This window comes from Pipra filicauda, unplaced genomic scaffold, assembly GCF_003945595.2.
Source record: "Pipra filicauda isolate LSUMZ 115617 unplaced genomic scaffold, ASM394559v2 scaffold463_size517996_pilon, whole genome shotgun sequence".
Lineage (NCBI taxonomy): Eukaryota > Metazoa > Chordata > Aves > Passeriformes > Pipridae > Pipra > Pipra filicauda.
The window spans coordinates 489,066-509,675 of NW_024104602.1; the positions used below are offsets into that span (position 1 = coordinate 489,066).

A 20,610-nucleotide genomic window follows, 5' to 3' on the forward strand; every position below is an offset into this window, starting at 1 on the left:
GCGGGGGCCGCCATGTTGTACGGCAAAAGGGGGCCGCCATGTTGTACGGCGGCGCAGGCGTGTCGTCACGGCGCGGGGAGGGCGGTTGGATTCGAACGGGGCGGTGGCGACCGGGAGCGGGAAGCGGGGTCGGGAACCGGGAACTGGGGGGGCCCGCCGCGCCCCCAGCGCGAGGTGAGAGCGGCTGCGGGGTCCGGCGAGGGGAGGAAGCCGTGCTGGGGCAGCGCGGGAGTGACAGCGGCCGTTTGCCCGTGTCCGGGGCGGATCCTGCGAGCGCGGGAGAAGGCGGGAGGAGAAGGTCGGTGCTGTCCCGGGAGCCGCTGGATGGGAGGGAGGGCTGAGGCGTGTGGGGATAAACCCCCCGATAAACGCGGTGTGGATCGATGCGAAGTAATTCGTGGCTGGGGAACGTTTTAATGAGGTGTAATTAATGATACGAGTGATTAATAAGCGCCTGGGCTGTGGCGCGGGGACCGTGAGGGGAAACGGCCCGGGAGCAAAAAGAGACGGGAAAAGGGGCTCAGTCGGCTTGTGCCAATGGGGAAAAGGCCGAGGAGGGCCGGGATGGGCGGCGGGGGATGGACTGGAAGGACTGTGGAGAGATTCTTGTGTTTGCAGTGTCGAGTAGGAGAATAAAGACGGATGGTCGTTTATCAACAAAGCATCTTCCCAGCTCGACACCATGCTCTCGTTTCTCAAGGATTGTAGATAACTTCCAGGAAAGGTTAGGGAAGAGCGGCTGAGGAGGGTGGCTGGGCTGTGAATTCCACATTAATAGCAAATTAATGTGCGATTAAAGGCAGAGCGATCAGGGGTTTTACAGCCACACGCTGCTCTCCCCCAGCACCTGCACGGCCTGTCGTGTCCCCTGTCCCTTCTCTGTGTGCTCAGCCTGACCCAGGACGGCTGGATTTACACCCAAAACCTTTGGGATGCTGGCCCAAAAGGTGCCTCTGGATTTGGAGCCCCAGAGCTGCTGGCCCTGGAAGCCAAGGGTCCCTCAGGCTGCTTTGGGCTGGGACCAGCATAAACCTGCTGGTCTCAGTGAGAGGAATTAATGGCTTTAAACCGAAAGAAGGGAGATTTAGGTTGGGTATTGGGAAGAAATCCTTCTCTGGGAGGGTGGGGAGGTCCTGGCACAGCTTGCCCAGAAAAGCTGCGGCTGCCCCATCCCTGAAAGTGTCCAAGGCCAGGTTGGACAGGGCTTGGAACAACCTGGGCTAGTGGAAGGTGTCCCTGCTCATGGCAGGAGGTGGAATGAGATGGCCTTTTAGGTCCCTTGCAACCCAAACCATTCCAGGATTCCATGAATTACCCTGCGAAAATGAAACAGGAAATCAATAAAGTTCATTCCAGCAAGTCAGCTTCTGTGTACAAATACAGTGTCACTCTGTAAAGCTTTTCTGGTTCTCATTTTTTTTATACCTTCACATGTAACAGTGTCCTCAAAATAGTGCTTTTTTTTTTTTTTTTTACTGTTTAGGCAAACAGAAATTTATTGAGGAAAAATACCTACTGACTTAGTGTTGCCTAAAAATTGTCCTGCCTTAAAATTGTGTTTGAGCAAAACAGAATGTTACTTTTCCCTTCCACTGTAACTCAAGCCAAATATATCGTATATGACACCATATCATGCAATAGAATTAATATAATACCATATAATTCGAAGTAATACCCAATAATAAATTCCCAATAGCATTTCGTGTGATTTAGCATTCTGAACTTTTTTTTCCTACCCAAGGCTTAGTTTTAGCTTGGAAAATCAGGGTGGGTTTGTGGTTTCCCTCAGGTACACTGAGGTAACTGCATTGGTGGACAGGGAGAGCAGTGGATGTTGCTCATCAGAGGGAAGTTATCCATGATCCTGAATTCCTGATAGTTTAAAGAAGATGGACCCAGGCTCTTCTGGTTGTATCTAGAGAAGGAACAGGAAGCAACAAGCTGAAATACCATAAATTCACCTTAGAGGGTGAGGAAAGTATTGATTGAAAAATGTCTTGTGTGTCAGAGCAAACTTTGTCTTGGATAAGGTTTGATCACATTTATCTCCAGCAGTTACCAGAATCTTAATTTTAAATAAGAGGCTGCCTAACCAGTAATGCTTAAACTGCTATAGCACAGTTCACTGTTAGCACAATATATGTATAATGTGGAAATATGTATAATATATGTATAATAACAGGAAAATGTGGAATTGAGAGGCCTGTAATTTCTGTAACCAGGGAAAAATGAAGAGAAAAAAATACAGCATCAAAAGCTAATAACTAATTGTGGGGTTATGCTGTTTTCCTGCTGAGGTTCATTAATGTTTGTGGATTTTGGTTCTGCATTCTGTAGGGAAAGCACATCCTTCAGCCATGGACAAGATTTACACAGACCCGAACATGGAAAAGTGAGTTGAAACCTTCTAAGGAATTTTACTGTGGTGTAAATATTGTCCTTTAGAGGCAAACCTTTTCTTAATGCACTCCAGCATCCCCTAAATGAAATGTGGTTTGCACTGCCAAGAAGAACAGGGAGTTTCTCTGACGGTGTTTGGGAAGCTCTGAGGGGATTTCGTGGCAATGGATGGTCTGGAGATGAACTGACCCTGGGGGTGGGAGGGCAATCTGAGTTTTCCAAAGCTTATTTCGTTGGGAAGCAGTGCTGAAATGATCAATCTGTTCCAAGCAAGCCGTTTATTTGATTTCACACTCATAAAAATAACAGAGAAATCAGTTTATTAACCTCAAAACCGTGGCAGGGCTGTTCAGGAAATGCACCTTGGAGCGATTTCATATCCTAATACCCGTTTCCCTTTCTCCCTTCCAGTGATAACACGGAGCACATCAGAGGGAAGAGACTGTCCTCTGTGAGTAACTTACAGCATTCCTCAAAATAAAACTCTGGGAGGGAGGGAAGGAGGAAAGGGAAGCTGGGAGAGGAATTTTTTTTCCTCACTGGAGTTGGAGAAAAGCATTCCAAAAGAACCTGTTAGACTGAGAGGCCCTGCTAGCTCCTAGAAACTCTGTCCATTCCAGAAATGAGCTCTTGGAGTTGGAGCTGCTCTTCTCAACTGTTCTATTTTCTTTCAGATTTTAAAGGCTCCGCGAAATCCTCTGGATGATCTGGGAAGTGGGAATGAACTGACCCAGGTAGGTCTATCGGGCCCTTTCTTCCCGATGGTCCTCGACGTGTTACTGGTTAAACTGTGTCCCTGGAATAATGCAGGTGGTTTTAATGCACCAATTTTAATAATAGCACACTATTTTTTTGGGGGGGGTTTGTGTTTCATGGAAAGCTGTGCTCATGGATATCAAAGTGTCGTGTTCTTTATTGGCAGGATATTAATATAGAGAGGCGAAGGAAGAGCTCGCGCCGTGTCAGCTTTGCCAACACCATCAAGTAAGTGTGAGCTGAAGGATGCAGGTCTGCAGCCTTTATTTAAGCATAAAATGCAGGGAATAATCTGTTTCCCCCCCAAGTATTGCCCTCACTGAATAATCACAAATGATTGCAAGCAGCAAGAAGTTGGGTTTTATATTATATATATTTATGTTTATTTATATATTTATGTTGATTTGGTTCGAACCCTGAAGAGCCATTATTAATTTTCTCTTCCCAGCTGGGGAAAAAAACCCACAAAAGCAACAGTTCAGTGAATTTAATATAATTAGGAATTTTTCTTTCATGTTCAATGTTTAGTGGTTTCCATCTTAAGTATCAAAATGGCATCATATGATATCATCTCCCTGTAAAACACGCTTGGGTTCAGTACACTTCTGGCTTTTGATATCTCATTTCAGAACACATGAAAAAAATTGAATTTAGGGCTGATTTTTTTTTTTAAAATTTGCTTTGAAAGAGATGATTCTGTATTTTAAGAAACTGGTGGTTTTTTTTTTTCTTAGCTGCAGAGTCTTCCACCGAGATCTTAAGAACGGCACATCAGAGAGAGAAAATAGAGGTAAAACTCCTTTTTATTCTTCTGATAGGATTCCCAGACTATTAACAACAAGATTTAACTTGGATTTCAGAAGTCAGGCTTGTCAGTCTGGGGAAAGGAACAACATGGTCAGATCTTTGTCCTGTGCTGGCTGAAAACCCCTTGGTCACAGCGTTTTTGTCACAAGAAGACACATGAAGAGAATTTCAGAACAGCTTCTGTGCAGTTCACTCTTGTCTCAGTGTTTTTTAGAATCAGAATCATGTAGGTTAGAAAAGACCTTTGAGATAATCAAGTCCAACCATGATCATGCTTCTCACATTGTAATTTTGTCATGTGCTTGTTATTTTTAGAGCATGCAGCAGATAAGGATGATGTCTTTACTCATCAGTAAGTATCATGTCTGATGGATATTTATTGTAATTTGATATTTATTGCTAAACTTTTTCCCTCAGAGGTAGAAAAGATGTTAGTGTGGCCTCAAAGTTCTTGTATATAAAACACAGTGATGGGATTTTTAAAATTAAAATGACCTGGTGGTAAAATAACAGATTTAGTCACTTTGTATGTGTGAAGGGGAATTTCATAGAATCATAAGTTCTATGAAAAATAAAGAATTGATCTTTCTTACTTGTCACTGAGGAATTAAACTGCCCCTGTGTGTTGAGCAGTGGCTTGTGGAATGCTAAGATGAGATAATTTCATGGGGAAATTAAGATTGTGACTCAAATTAGAATATATTGAAGACAAATACATAGTGTCTGGTATCTGCTGCCCAATCCCACGTGGCATCTGCCACGGAGTTCTGTGCAACACAGTTCTCTGTCTGTTCAGTTTGTTGCTCAAGGCTCCTCTTTGAAACCTTTTAACCAACTGAAATCTTCTAAACCTTCTAACAAGCTCTTTATCTAACCTGACTTTTGTAGGGATGAGGAAACTGAAGCTGTTTCCTGTGAGATCACTGGTGAGTTGGGAAATAAAATTAATAACAAAATGACTGTCTTTATTTAAAACTATTCATTGTGTTTTTAGTAATTTTAACATGTCTAAAGTAATCTCCCTGATTTGGGAGGGCTCTTCCTGCATGGGCTCTGTCCCACAAAGCTGTTTACAAGGATCCTGTTGTAGAAGTCTGCGTGGCCCTTCCACATCCTGAAGGGAGCAATGAAAATGTTTTTCAGAATATATTTGGGTTTAATTTTTATCTATTTACTCAGTGCATTGAACTTCAGCACTGTGGATAAAAGAATAAAAAAATAGCACAAGAACTGGAGTATTCCCTTTTCTTTCCACAGGGATGAACACTTTGCTTCACGCCCCCATCCAGGCTTTGGTGCAGCAAACTGAGGTATGTGAAAGCTTTTAGTTTTTTGGTGCTGAAAATACCAGTGTCCAAAATATATCACAAGAATTTGTGTGGTAAATGGTGAAAAATGTTGACTGTCTAAAAAAATAAACCTTTGTGTATTTGCAGAAAATTCTTTTGCAAGTGAATATTCTATGTTTTGAAGTATTTTCCTACTCTGATAGCCATTAGACTGCAACATGAATAACTCTTGCTTCTCTAACTTCTCAGTACTGACCTAGTTCCTCTATTCTCTTCAATTCTTATCTAAGAATATACAAAAGAGCTGATGTTTCAGATGGGTCTGTGTACTTATAAAACAGCAAATGTAATTTGAAGTAAACGTGAAGCTGTTCTTCATATATTCATTATACCTGATAAAGTGTAGTGTTCTGTCTTATTACTGGCCAGTTTTTGCCCTCAGCTTTAAAACTGTAAACCCTCTCTGTTAAAGAGAATAAAATCTCTCTAATCAGTGGTGGAAAGGTGTTTTTAAAACATCCAGCCTGGTGCTGCTGCTTTGGGGCAGGTGCATAATAAACTGGGCAAAGGAGAAACCTGTAGTTCCCTAAAATAAAAGGCGGAAATCACATCGTAGAGAAATAGAAAATACTGATCCATAAGGCTCAGTAATTGTTGCTTGCTTACTAAGATGTGGCTGGATATGAAATGTAAAATGAGACACAATATGGTGAATAATTAAGTCACTGTCCTTTTTTTTGAATATGTTATTGCTTATCAGGGAGGCCTGTAATCAGTAGGTTGTTTTTTGTTTTTTGAAAAAGAGAGATATAGAGCTAGAAGCTGAAGACTGCTTTAGCTGACTTCTGCTTTAAATAGAATAAACCACTGATCGTTTGTTTTACGTGCCAGTCACTGGGTTCTTCCTTTTTTTTTTTTTTATTTTTTTTAGTGGCATGACGTGGACCAGGCTGTTCTGAGGGCGAGCAGGCAGGACACCACCCTGCTGTTCTCGGAGGAGAACGCGGTGGAGATCACGGCCAGTCACACGGCCCTTATCTCCCGGAACATCGGGGCCCAGCAGGCCGACGGAACCGACAAAACAGACATCACCTTCCTAGCTGGGCTGAGCTCCAGCCACGGCAGGGCAGAAGCCAGCCAGGAATTCTGTTTGCTCCCCGACCCCGCCAACCACCCGTGCCCGTCCCTGGAAGAGAAGGAAGAGGCTCCTGCTGTAAAAAAAGTAGATTTCAATGAATTTATGCGGAGCCTGAAGTCAAAGAAGAAGGCACCGAATCCTGCTGAGGGACCTGACAAGGAGAATGTTTTCTTTGCCCCTTGCCAAGGCTTGGAAAACGTGGCACTATTGCCTGAGGAATTTGTCTATTCCCACGAGCCGCTGCACACCTGCAATGTAACACAGGTCTTTCGAGGACAAGAAGGTGGGATGGAAATGACAAAATGTGAGGCAGCTGGTGTTAGGGTTCCGTTCTCTGGTGTTGGTGAGGCCCCACCGGAGCAGCTGGAGTGTGGGGATGTCACCCAGGCCTTTGTGGATGATGGGATGGACGTGACGAGCAGTCACACTGCAGAAGTGTCATTTCCCTGCTCCAGCGTTGGGAATCAAAGTCTCCACTTCCAAAAGGATTCCTCATCCACAGAGTTAGATAATTCTGTGTTGAAGAGAGCATCTAATCAGAACCTGACTCAGCAGGACCCTCAGCTCTGTGCAGACAGGAAAGCAGCAAATGCTGAAGACAGAGGAGCCCCTGCAGTGCTGAGAGGGGTGAGACAGGAGGCCAGGGCAGTGTCTGCCATCCGGGGAGCCGTGTCCTCTGAGACCGTCTTCCGAGGGGACAAAACTGTTGTGTTTTCCAAATGTGAGGACATGGAAATGACTGGGAATTACACAGACATCATCTACAGCAACAGCACCACAGGAACGGACGCTTTATGTCATAAAACTTGCGAAAAGCCAGGGAATACAAACCCTGTGCTAGCAGGGAGCAGACACCCAGCACGTGGGAATGCAGACATCCCACAGGGTGTAGCAGCCGGAGATTATGGAGCTGCTGTGTCCTATAAAACCAGAGCACTTGAACTGCCTTCAGCCTCAGATGGACATGTGGAAAACATGTCCCAGGCTCACGGTCCTGCTGCAGCGAATGCTGGGTTTGGCTCATGTACAGATTTGGGTGCTCCAAAGAGCAGGTTCCATCCCTCAGCACAGCCTCAGCTGGTTCCTTCAGGTGAGAAGACAGTAATATTCCCCGGAGAAGACATGGACTTGACTAGAGCTTGTGTTAAGGAAGACAGAAAGAGTGTTGATAATGAACCTCCCACTGCAGTGTTCACCTCTGTCACCTGCAAACCTCATTTTCTGGATAACAGATCCACAGCTTCCAGTGGAGCTAAGCAGGAAGAAATGGAAATAATGAAATGCCATGCTGTTGTCATCAGTGATCAAAGCAGTGGGACAACTGCAGAAACCAGACAAATGCTCTGTAAAACCATTCCAAGAAAGAACCAGAACAAAAATGTCATTGAGGGTGCATATTCCACAGATATGGACAAGGAAAATATTGAGGTGATGAGTATCAATGGGAATATTAAAAGGAGCCAGGCTATTGAAATGAATACTAAAAATCTTCAGATGATTGGAAAAAACAACTTCCAGGCAAGTGATCTGAGTTCCTGTGCCAGGAGCACATTTTTGTTCCAACAGCAAAACAGAGGAGTCCCTGGGAATGTCGTCACTGACACTGGAGCATCCCTGTCTTTGCGAAGCCAAGAAGTTGTTGGATCACAGCCTTTGGAAAAACACCTTCCAAACCCTTCCGTTTCCTGCACGAGCGACAGAACAGTCATGTTTTCAGGTGATCAAAGCATGGACATAACCCAAGCTTATCCTGCTACCCTTGATAGTGCTCCTATTAACACAGGACAAGAGTCCAATAATAATAATAATAATCAAAATAACACAGTATCCAAGCAGCTGCAAAACCAGCCCTTCCCATTTTCCGGTCGTCTCGGTGTGGATATCACCTGTCAAACTGCAGCAATGGAATGTGGGGACTTGAACACGAAGAAGCGAGTTGTTACTCCTTTGGCTCCAAGTGGTTCGTTTATTTTCAGTAACAAGCCTGCTCCCTCTGGAACGAGAGGAAATGAGCAACCTGGAACAGCCTTGGGAATAAATGCGGATTGCCAAAACTCGGGGAGGCAAGAGAAAACCCACCCTGTGAGGGCAGTAAACAAAGTGCTGCCAACTCAAGTAGATCCTGAGAGACCTTTTCCGACGGGTAAAACACATGCTTCAGGAGGGGATTTAAAACCTCCTCCCTCAGCTGATGGGCTGCGAGCTGGGACATCCCAGCTGCAGAGGGGAAGTTTCCAGTTGCCTTTGTCTGGAGGAAAGTCAGTTGTGGTTCCCTCAGGTGAAAGCATGGACTTGACTGGAAGCTCTGTGGTGATGGTTCCAGATTACACCATCAACGTTGTTCTATCACAGCCAAAAGCAGCGCCTGGAGACCCTGATCAAGGTGGAAATGAAATCAAGCCCTTAAAAAGGGGGCCCACGATGACAGCAAATGGTCAGGAGCAGCCTGTGGGACAGGAGACCTTGGTACATGGCAGGAAAACGTTGCCCATGAGTAGTTTAAAGCATTTTGCTGATGAGAAACCAACCCTGTTTTCAGAAGATGCCGATGTGGACATCACCAGGACTCACACGATGTCAGCAGACAACAGAGTCGTTTTCCAGAGGAAGACTTCAGACGATGCCACAGCCTTGATTTCTGGAGTTCAAACTTGTGTTTTCCCCTCTGACATGGAAATAACTAAACTCGATCCCTCTGCAGTCAGTAAATCCATGGGGAAAGCTGCATCTCAAGGGATGCTCAGCACAGCTAAAAGGACTGGAAGGGAAAGCTTGAAGGGAATACCAGGGGAGAAGACTGTTGTGTTTTCCCTGAGCAATGAGGACAATGACACGGAGATGACCCAGAGCCACACAGCTGCCATAGGCCAGGGGATTGCGCAGGATGAGGGAGGGCTCCATTCCCTCTCTTCAGCTCATCCTGTGAGGAGTGTGATGCTCACAGAGAGCCAGGCTGATGTGGGCATTTCCATGTCTTTCTCTGCTGATAAAACCACAGGAATAGTTGTATGTGGTGTTCAGCCAAACTCTGGTGAGGAGGCTGGACTTCCCAACAGCCAAGTTACGATGTTTCCTGAGGATGACATGGAAATGACCAAACCCTCCCACGGAGCTTTGGCAGAGAACCCCCTGCAGGGCTGGCAGCCTGTTCCCTCCACCTCCACAGTCCTGTTCTCCAGTTACCAGGATGCCATGGAAGTGACCGGGTCTCACTCCATTCATCCGGGTATCGGAGGAGATTTCTGTGAGGACAGATGGATCCTGGCGGAGCAGGGTGGGCAGGAGGCTGCTGCAGGGGGCACAACAGTCGGTTTTGCTTTGGCTGAGGATATGGAGATCACCAAAACTCACACAGCACAGGACCCACAGCCCATTCCAGCCATTCCTACTGATAAAACCGTTGTGTTCGCCCTCCACCAGGATGACATGGAAATCACTGCATCCCATACTGCTGCTGTTAACAACAATATCGATGGATTTGAGGCCCACCCGAGCACTCAGCACTTACCACAGCCCACACACGCTGTGTTGGGGTCCTCCAGGGGTGACGTGGATTCCTCACATACAAGAGACCTGAACTGTGAATATCCCACAAAACATAAGGATCAGCCCAGCATTTCCTCTTCTGCTTCATCAGCCTCAGCGTTTCCTAATGAGAAAGGAGCCACCAAGGCCCCCAATGGCACAACACCAGATTCCACTTATTCTGTCTCACTTCCAGAAAACACTATGGATTTCCAGGTACCACAGGATTGTGACCTTCCCATGGGGAATTCTGTCCCTGTAAGCAGGCAGCAGGATCTCACACAGCCAGAAAACCTGCAGTCAAAGGGAGCATCTTTGGAGCTCCCAGGTAATGGTCCTGTGGATTGCAGAGAAGGAAGTGGCGATTTGGAATCCCACATCACCTTTCCCATCCAGGGATCAGATCCTTTGAAGGGTTCCCCAGATTCTTCTGGTACTTGGAGAAGCCAAGTAGTGAAAGAGGATTTGTCTCAACGTGGAGATTCAGCTCCAGATTTGGGCTTGGCTGGAGCAAGCCTCATTCCAGCTGCTAACAAGGAATCCAAGGAAAATGAGCTGTCAGCCGAAGGGGAGACGCCTCCACAAGACTTTCAAATAAACTCTGAACAAACCGAGCAAGCTTTGGTCAGTGACAATCTTTCACTGGAATTAATGGGTATTTTAAATGTTTGTTCAAAACTGAAGGATCTGAGAAGGAAATCTGCAGCTTTCTCCGTTTCCCAAACTGCTTTTCCTGACCAGTTGCCCAAATCCTCAGCTCAGCCAGAGGATACCTTGAGGTTGGGAAAAACTGCTGTCAGTGAAGCAAATAACTCCTCTGATAGCAAAGAGCAGGAGAACACAGGTCTGGAATCTGGAGCTGCTCCCATAGGCATGGCACCTCAGGATAAATATCCAGGAATAAATATCCCTCTGGGTATTTTCCAGCCCAAATTGCCAAACAGGAGAAATTCTTCTGTTTCCACTGTACAAGACATAAATGCGAAATCAGACAGAGCAGAAGCCCCAGTTCCAGTAAATGCTGGGGAAACCCCAGGTAACAAATCCACCAGGCAGAACTTCAGCCCCTCTCACTTCATAGCAGAAGAATTTCTCCCTGTGTGCCTGGAAGAAATGGATTCCAATGAATCTGTCAGCTCTGAACTCATGGAAAAGGTTTGTGAGGACATAAGCAAAAAACAAATCTGCCACCAGGAAGAGGATCTGTTCGAAGAGACAGAAACTCACAATGCCAAAAGATCTTTGGAACAAGATAAAGAGGATCTTCAAAGCCCAAAGAAGGTCAAGAGGGTTGAAAATGTGGATGTTGAGGCACAAGACTTGCAGGTGAGCCTTACCCCTCACTGTAAGGATACACCAACAGGGCTTTGGGCTAAATTTTTGGGGTGTAAGTGGATCTGTTGGCAGTTTTCCTTGTTTTTCTTAACTGCTGGTTTGCTGTCATTTTCCTGTGTTGTTGCCTGTGTTTTTCGTTGTTTTGCCAAAATAGAATAATCAGGTTATTCAACGGTCCTGGACCAGGCAAAATGGGCAGAATAAGGCATTTGCCAGTTTTAAATCATTCTCTCCATAGTATCCTTTTAATTGTTTCTCAACTAAATGCTCTTAGTCCTCTGAACTAAACTATTTGCTAGTTTTGCCTTAGGTACAGCGAGGCCTAAAGTAATTATCTATAACCCAAGCATGGCTGTTTAGTTTGAATTAATTTTGTTATAGACAGCACAAATTGCAGTTGAACCAAGAAAATCTGTGCAAAGACAGAACATCCATCTGACCTTAAAAATAACTTCATAATCGTCAGTATAAAATATAAAGATATAAAGTATAAAGATCTAAAATGTGTGCAACAATCTGAATTGTGAAACAGTTCTGAACGTCAAGAAAGAACTACAATAAACCACTTAGATTGTTTCATATAACTATATTAACTTTTTTTTTTAAATTTGTTAATGTTAGGTTACTTTTGCTGCTGTGCCTCAGAACCAAGTAGAAGTTGATGAAGGTGGAGAACCTCCAAATCTCTCAGCTAAAACCCCTGACTGTCCTCAAAGCAGTGCCAGCAGCTCCCTGGATTCTGTTAGGGCTGATGCAGAATTAACAAGTAAGGCTCCCTTTGGGATAAGAGTTCCAAAGCTTGTGTTCTCCACCCTTTTAAAATATTATTAACCCCACCATTGTTCCCCCTTTTTCCTTTCTGTTCTCTTTTCCCAGTCCAGCCCAGCAGTCATGTGGAGTCCCAGCTTCTCACAGACAGCATTTGTGAAGACAATTTATGGGAGGTATGTACAGAGGCTGGAAGACACCAACTTCTTGTCCTAACAAGAAAATACTGGTGTGTGTTATACACCAGTAACTGTTCTTGCTTGAAAAATGGACTTATCTGTACGTTTTTTCCCAAATTTGCAGAAATTTCAGAGTGGTGCTGTCACAGTTGGGGAGTTTTTTACCCTTCTCCAAGTCCACATTCTGGTCCAGAAGCCCCGGCAGAGCCACCTGCCAGCCACTGTGAGTATCTCTCCTTTGACAGGAACAATATATTTGACCTTAAATTATATCCCTTTGTAGGTTTGGGTTTTAATTTTTAGCAACTCAAAGGACTTTAAGTGAAAACCAGAAGATTTGTGTCTCCTCACCAAATACCATGTACTCAGGATTGCTGTTCTTGGATGAATATGCTAATTCTTGCTTTTTTAGATTCTTTTGAGGATGATAAATTTGAAAGTAAGAATTAGGAACTGAGTCTAATCTTTTCACTTTATCTTTTCGCTGTGTCCATCTGCTGACTGCAGCTACTACTCTGCACTCCTACTACCTATTGCATTCTCTCCTTTAGAAATGCTGCACCATGACATCACTGCTCTTTATTTCCTCCCCTGAAGAAGAGGGGAAGAAATAAAGAAGTTTGACTTCTAAATCTCTTCCGTTTTTATTTAAACTGCTGTCCCAGCTTAGTTACAGTTGACTTTACAGATTTATTCATACTGAGCTGTCTCTAAATATTCATCAGGCTTAATAACTCTGCTACTGTGCATTAGTGACTGATGAAAACCAGACACCACCCCTCCAAAAGCCCCTGAAAACTTTCTCTGAAGGGGTGGAATTAATTAATGTCAGTTATTTATGAGCTTTACTATATGGCCATCTTAGGCTGAAATACCCCCCTCATATTTGTTTGTGGAATAAAGCTCAATAAGGCTTTATTCTGGGAACTTTGATTCTGAATTAAGCATAGTCAGCTTGTTTTATTGTGGAGCACTCTTGCTACCTGCATAACGCACAGATGTTTTTAAAGCCTTCGTCTGAAAGGGAGTGAACCTCTTTCAACATTTAATTTATTCTTTTGAGCTCTAGTGATGAGACACGTGTCCCAAAAGGAAGCGTGAGGAAACACAAGGCATGAAAACGAAAATGAGTTGATTGGAAGTTACCATTTCTGAAAAATATGTGGGTTTTTTTCCCCCTTTTCTTCCCTGTTTTCCCCAGTGTGCAGTGAGTGCACCTCCTACCCCAGAGGATCTCATCTACAGCCAGTACATCCACCGGCCCAAGCTGCGGATTTACGAGGAGGATTGCCAGGCCCTGTCTCAGAAAATAGATGAGTGAGTGCTTTTCCAGTCACACACTGTATCAGTAATTTCATTTCTTCGCCTCTGGTTGCATGCAAATGCCCTGAAGAAACTTCATATGTTACATATAGGGAAAATAAAACCAAAGTTAACCTTCTTTATGCCGCTGGCAATTTTATTACAGATTTAGAAATTAATTGTATAAATACCAATGTGCTGCTCTATGTGACCAACAACTGGTTTTTTTCCATATTTCAGGTTAAAAACGTATGCAAATGTCCAGGATCAACTCCTGGTGAATGTGAACAGGAGTTTGTGGGAAGTAATGAGAACCTGCTCTGATGAAGAGGTAATGCTGCATGGAGAGGGAATGCTTACACATAATGAACAAGTGGTTGATTTATGTATTCCAATAAAATAAGAACCAGAATGGTCACAAAATCACAACAGGTGAAACAAGGCAAGATATTTTCTGAATGGAAAACTTCTAAGAATTTCCAGCATGTCAGAGGAATACAAGGATATGTGTCCTTTAAAATATATTAAAGGGGAAAAAATTACCCAAAACTATTTGCATTTAAAACCCAGAAGCATTATAAAAGTGTCCCACTAGAATTGAGAAGGTAGATCAAGGGATACTGTTTTCTGTGGTTCTAATGCCAAGGATAAACAAGAATAAAGATCTAGTCCATTGCCAAGGATAAACAAGAATTAAGATCTAGTCCATGAAAATAAAGAGTCAAAACTGATCAAAGACAGAATTTTTCATAATTCATATTTAGATATAGGATATCACTACAGTTTGGTTGTGAACTAGAGTCAGGAAGGGTTATATTCCCATTCACTTTCTCTTCTGTATTTCCCACTGACTGCAGCTGAAGAACTTTGGAGCTGAACTGAACAAAATGAAATCCTATTTCACCAAGGAGAGTAAAATCTTGGCTCACAACGAGAAGGAGACATTGTACAGCAAACTGGTGCAGAGTGCCCAGGTAAGGAGCCACAGCTCTGCAGAGATTTGGCTTTAAAAAAGGAACTTCTACCATATTTCTTGTCTTTAACTTCGTGGGAGCTTAATTATTTTAGTATGCATTCTCCTGGAAGTTTCATCTTTTTAAATGCATTTCCCTTCTATTCATATGCAAATTGGATGATCTTTAGGGTCCTTTCCAACCCAACCCATGCAGGGATTCTCTGGTAAGTAACAAGGAAATGACACAAGTAATGCATTGTGACAGGATCAGAAATTTGTATCTATTAAAGCTCTAGGAATTCATTTATTTCCATGTCTTATCCCTCATTAGGGAGATACAAGTAAGTATTTAGTACTTGCTTACACATGGCCACTGCTTGTCTGTTGCCTCTTCCCTCTAATGACAGATTCTATCAGCTTCTTTAATTAATGAGCAAACAAAGAGCCAAGTGGTGGTCCCAGAAGAAAATTCAGCTTGTTAAAAAATGTCACTGACTCAAGTACAACTTTCCCATCTTAGGAACAACATAGAAAGCTCCAGGCAAGAATAGAAAAGGTGGATGAGCTGCAGAAGGAGGGAGAGAGCTGCCTGGTTGCTCTGGAATCAGGTATGAGTTTCCAAACAGGTGACTTATATTCTAATTTCTCCTTTTTTTTTTTTCTTCTCCAGAGCTGCTGTTCAAAAGGTCAGTTCAGGATTCTGTGTTTGTGGTTGTTTGACACAAGCTGCTGTCAGAACTTGGCATTGCTGCGTAACAGTGCTCTGTATTTTCAATTTTTTTCTTCCAGTGCCTTAAGTAGAAATCACATTGCACAGTAGCAGCTTTGAAACAATGCAATAAAAGGAGCTTTTGCTGTTATTACCACTTTTTGAGGTTTTTTGTAGATACTTTTCCATATTTTTGTACATTTTTCTTAGTCACCCTTGAAATACTGAGATTTCTAGAGCCCACAAACAAAACAGACTCTTAAGTATTGAATCTGGGAGTTCTGCACAGACCTAATATTTCTTTCCCCTAGATTCTTTCTGGGATGAAGGGGATGAAGTGGAAGGAGGGCAGAGCCTACAGAAAGGTAACAGAACCAGCTGAATGCACTTTTTGTTTGGTACTTTAAATTGTGGAGAGGATGATACTGAACCCCTCATCCAGATCTATCAGCTCTGAAAGAGATGCAAACACTGCTGTATTTTCTGCATTGCATGTAGCTAATTATACAGATGTTAATGGATGCAAATGCCTGTTTTTCCCCTGGAAACATGGAATTTAGAACTTGCTACAGTGTGACTTGAGGAGTCATATTCAGCTGTCATATTCAGCACATTAATTGTTCAATGATTACTACCTTTGACCCCTTATCCAGGCAGGGGTAACAGCCACCAATTTGAGATCCTTCCTATTTTTAAGAACAGTGAGTGCACAGCAGATTAGGGCTTTTTGTGCTGCTCCTTTCTCATATTTTCCCTTCTTTTCTCATTTTTTCCCTTTCTATTAGAACTGGAAAGCCTCAGAGCCCAAGAAGAGGAACTTCAGAGGTAAGATGTCAGAGGGGATGTCAAGGATGTCACAGTATTATGTGCACACTAACTTTTTAGAGGCTGGTGTGTTTTTAACTACTGTGCCACATCCTGTGGGATTGGTTTATCCTTGCAGAGAACTGTCAGAGATGGAGACTGAGGATGAGCAGATGCTGGTTCAGATGGATGAGCTCAAGAAGGTTGAAAAGAGCTGCCAGGAAATCCTGGAGAAATATGAGTAAGGAAAACACCCTCAGGTTTATTTTTTATTAGCTATTTCTAGAGCCTCACATTTGTACATAAATGTGTTGGCTTTGTTTTTCCTTGTTATTTGATGTGGGAAATCTTGGGATGCCCATCTCCTTGCAGCCTAGGATAAGGAATAAAGCCTTGGAGAACTTCCATGTGTTATTCCATCAACAGCTTTGCCGTGGTGCTCTGTGTTCCAACATCCAACTCTCCCCCAATTCCAAAATTAACATTTATATAAAATGTATGGTATTATACTTGCATTCCCAACAAATTTTTACATTCTGTTGGAATGTAAGAATCTGCTTGGAATTGGAAAATTCATTGGTATATTATGTGGTAAGAGCTGCAAGTGCATTTAATACTCTGATCTTTGTCCCTCAGGAAATTGTTTGGGTTGGTTGGTTGAAACTTGGGGTGATGGTGGGTGGTTTTTTTCCCTTTTTCAGCTTCACTGAGTGGGAGATTGCAGAATGGAGTGAGCAGCAGGCAGTCTTTAATTTTCTTTATGATTCTGTGGAGCTCACAGTCGTGTTTGGACCCCCAATAGGTGAGTCACAACATGGGTAGGTCTATGTTTTAGGAATTTGAAATGTTAGTTATAGAATAGAAACCTGAAATTTCCATATTTGTAAAGATCTACTGAAAGGAAATACAAAATATACTCCACTGGGTAAGCTGAGATAGGTGGCATGGCTTTGGATATGTTTTTCATATGAAAATTCAGAAAGGTAATGGATGGCTGTTTCTGCAGAGGAAGAGCTGTAACTCCAGAACTAAGTATGGAAATAACTGGGTTGTTTTTTTTTCCTTTCTTTCTCAGATGGTGATGATTTTGGTGTAGATCCTTCCAGAACCATCGTTAGCCTGAACTTCGAGTGTTTCCTGGACGGTGAGATATTCTTGGGTAGCTTGAAAGTAGCAGCCCTGCTAATCTCTTGTTGGGAAGACTCTAAATTTGTGCTTTACCTGCAAATGCTCTATGAAATGGCTTTTCAGAGGTTCCTGGCAATGTGTTTTTTTTTTTTCTTTTGTGTTACAGTGGAACAAGCTCCACCCTCCTCGTGTTTAGTCCAAAGGCTCATCTTTCAGTTTATCGAAAGTCAGGGAAGCTGGCAGGAAAAGTGTCCCACGCTGTACTACTTGCCCCAGGTAACATTCCAGGGAACCTTATAAGACTCTGAAAAAAAACCCTTAAATCTTTCCTGTCACAGAGAAAATAGGGCTGATCCTGAGAACCAAAGCACCTTCATGAAAGCTTCAGCAATGCAAGCCAAAATCTGCTTCAGGAATATTCTGAGGTGTGAGGGTAAATACCTGCCCCTGAAGACAGGAGTCCTAAAAGCTGGAGTTTATTAAAAGCCTTTTTTTTTTTTTTCTGCTACAAAAATAAAGAATTAAGCTGAAGGCCATTCTGCCTCCTAAAGAATGTAGGTTTAAATTGCCAACCCAAACTTCTTCTGGGTTCCTGCCTGGCTGTGACAAGCCCATTGACAAAGCAGAAAGGAGAAACTTAAAGCAAAAAATGTACATTTATTATACTTGCACAGTTTCATTTTTTCCATCCAGACTCCATCCAGACTGAGACAGCAGTTAAACTACCCTTATTTTTTATACTTTCTAGCAGAAACTGTGTTTTCAAGTGTCACGTAGTCACCACCTGGGTGTTGACGTGGTTCCTTTTCTGATTGCCCCCTCAGGTTCTCCATGACATCTCCTTGGTGGTGAATCGTTGCAAAATCTTGGGAGAAGAGATGGAATTTCTGGAGAGATGGGGTGGAAAATTCAATCTCCTGAAGACAGATATCAAAGACACAGAGTGAGTAACTTCAGGTTATCATGGTGGGATTCTTGGGGCTGTGCAGGGCCAGCAGTTGGACTTTGATCCTCATGGGTCCCTTCCAACTCAGGATATTCCGTGATTCCATAAGATGGGGTTCACAGCAGTCCTTCAGAGGCTGTTTGTGGATAATCAGGAACAAAACTGAAATATTTTCAGCTTGGTTTTGTTGAAGTTGAGATTTTATGCTGCTGTTTTTAACAGCAATTTAATTTATTTCCATACACTTGAAGATATACATACATACATACATACTATAGTATCCTAATGCATGGAAATTAAGCTTTTCATGGATCCAGCCACTTCCTGACTACCAGACAACTTCTCCTTCCTTGCTATTTTCCTGCTTGACCTGACTCTGAAATATTTAGGCCGGATTGTACCAATGCAAAGGAAATAGAACCAAGAGTTTACCTGTAGCTTAGGGCTTTGTTTCTTTTAATCTTCTCTTTGCCTCAGCCAAGCAGAATCAGTCACAGAAGGATGGATGCAGTGAAACTAAAGTTTACTTTCTTTACTTTTCATTTTCTCTTGCTACTTCCTGATTTTGTAGCATGTCCCAGTGGGGTAAGACAAATACAGCTTCACCTCATCCTTCCATTATTCACGTATATCTTTAATTAAGAAGTGTCCAATAATTAGCTTGCTCTGCCCACCTTGGTGCTGTTCCCAGAGGTTATTCTAATTTTGTAGTTCTCTTTGCAAGAGTGCCAAAAATCCCATGGAATTGGAGGCAAGTCAGTCCTACTTAAAACTTTGGAAAACTTTAACTACCTGGGAATATTTTATGCTAACTAGAAAACATATATTTTGTTATCAGTCTCTGTTATTCTCTCTTATTAGTCTCTTTTCTCCCATAATTTTTGGATGGTTCTGTATTAACTTTTCCTGTGAGGGAAGTTGGGGCTTTGGATTCTGAGGTGTTGATAAAGTGCAAAGGGTCTCTTTATCTGATTTCTGCAGTTCCTGTGGGTCTGTGCTGGAACTCTTTGGAAGTTCCTGAGCTTTGCTGCATCAGTGACATCATTTATTCCCACTCCTGGCCCCCATTCCAAGGCGGAAGCAGCACATTTGACTATTTTGCATGGATCTTTGTGTTTGTTCCACAGGGTGAAGCTTTTGTTCTCCGCTTCCGCAGCTTTTGCCAAGTTTGAGTTGACTCTGTCTCTCTCCCCCGACTATCCATCTGCTCCACTTCCCTTCAGTGTCCAAACCCACATCGGGAATATCGGGTGAGTTGAACAAGCACCTCTCCACATGACTTCATTCCACACTAGGGATGGGGAATTAAGCTCTCCAGATCCTCTCCAACGCTTGTGATCCTTTCATCTTCCCCAGGAAGGAGGAAATTTCTGCTGTTCTCTCCAGTGTTCCAGTTGGTCACCACTATCTGCGGAGAATAGTCACTCTGATCCATCAGAACCTGCTCCAGGATCCCAGATGATCCTCTGGATGCATGGGCAAGACTGAAGCAGTCGGAATGGGTAGTCTTTGAGTTTATTCTCGTGAGAATTCCAGCTGTCTCTCACCAGAATGGGAATGCTGTTATGCCCCCCAGCTCTAGTATTCCTGCCTATTTAGTATTCTTGTAGTTTGCACCAAGTATTCTACTTGGTGTAGACCACGAGTTTTACAAAAGCAGAGGTGTCTGAAGAGGAGAAGGAAGAAATTCCTATGTCCTTTGTAAATCCAAGCTGCCTTTCGTCTTCTCTCAGTCACTCCAGGGGATCGTGACCTCCTTGGAATGTCATTCCGAACAAGGATATTCTTCTGCCATAGCCTGTTAATTTAGTTCTGGGGTGATTTACAAAGCTCTTGGACAAAGCAATGATGAGGATTCTCTAAATTAACTGGACTGGAGTTTACTTTCACTGTCATGATTTCATTACCATGTACTAAATTGCGGATCCCACCAGGTCTGCTCTTTATTCATCTCCTGGAGCCTCTCCCAGTTCGGACACTATATCCCTGCATCTGATTCATTAACCAATTAACCTGTAGCAATTAACCATGTGGCCAAAGTCAGAGATATTTTGGCAATTAAGACAAAAAATCCCTGTGCTTGACCACCAACTTTGGGATGAAACAGCCCCAAAGCTGTTGGTGTGACTGAAGTTTGTTCTGAGGTTCAGTGTCAGTCCAGCACAATCTCAGGATGCTGGTGCATTGTCCCAGTTTGGAATGCCTTGGAATTTTAGTAAGGAGACAGAGCTCCTTAAATTTAGGAGTTACCTGTAAGATTTAGCTTGGTTTTATGTATATATTTTATATTATGTGGGTTTTGCTGTTGGATCTGGTCTCCCCGTGGCCGAGTTATGGAGCAGAAGCACCAACCCTGGCCCAGCTCTCCGTTCTCCAGCTGCAAATCTTCGTATCCTGTAAAATATGTTGAATTTAAGAATGTTTCCCTGTGTTTCAGTTTTTATATATTTTGTGTTTTTATAAGTTTTCCTTCTGTTTGGAAGGTGGAAGTTCATTAAACGTTGGAATTAGTACCTTTCCTGCTTCCAGTGGGGATTATTGGCTGTATGTAAACCACTGACTGCAAATT

General features: G+C 43.1%; 1 protein-coding gene across 4 annotated transcripts; it reads left to right on the forward strand.

Annotated features, from left to right (window-relative positions):
- Positions 1 to 187: 187 nt before the first annotated feature.
- KNL1 (kinetochore scaffold 1) lies at positions 188 to 20,556 on the forward strand. Of its 4 annotated transcripts, none has more exons than XM_027749302.2 (27): positions 257 to 298; positions 1,790 to 1,969; positions 2,338 to 2,392; positions 2,812 to 2,851; positions 3,075 to 3,134; positions 3,323 to 3,384; positions 3,891 to 3,946; positions 4,279 to 4,315; positions 4,852 to 4,889; positions 5,221 to 5,273; positions 6,184 to 11,241; positions 11,872 to 12,016; positions 12,127 to 12,194; positions 12,322 to 12,420; positions 13,399 to 13,514; positions 13,740 to 13,830; positions 14,357 to 14,473; positions 14,975 to 15,062; positions 15,475 to 15,528; positions 15,949 to 15,988; positions 16,107 to 16,208; positions 16,669 to 16,769; positions 17,043 to 17,111; positions 17,262 to 17,371; positions 17,920 to 18,038; positions 19,169 to 19,291; positions 19,398 to 20,556. In XM_027749302.2, exons 3-27 carry the CDS (start codon positions 2,358 to 2,360, stop codon positions 19,501 to 19,503), a joined length of 6,987 nt encoding a protein of 2,328 aa, XP_027605103.2. In that variant the 5' UTR covers positions 257 to 298; positions 1,790 to 1,969; positions 2,338 to 2,357; the 3' UTR covers positions 19,504 to 20,556. The 4 variants fall into 4 exon arrangements, with proteins under 4 accessions (XP_027605105.2, XP_027605103.2, XP_039242042.1 ...); XM_039386107.1 differs by lacking the exon at positions 257 to 298 and adding an exon at positions 653 to 724; XM_027749304.2 differs by lacking the exon at positions 1,790 to 1,969 and having other exon boundaries at positions 188 to 298.
- Positions 20,557 to 20,610: the final 54 nt, after the last annotated feature.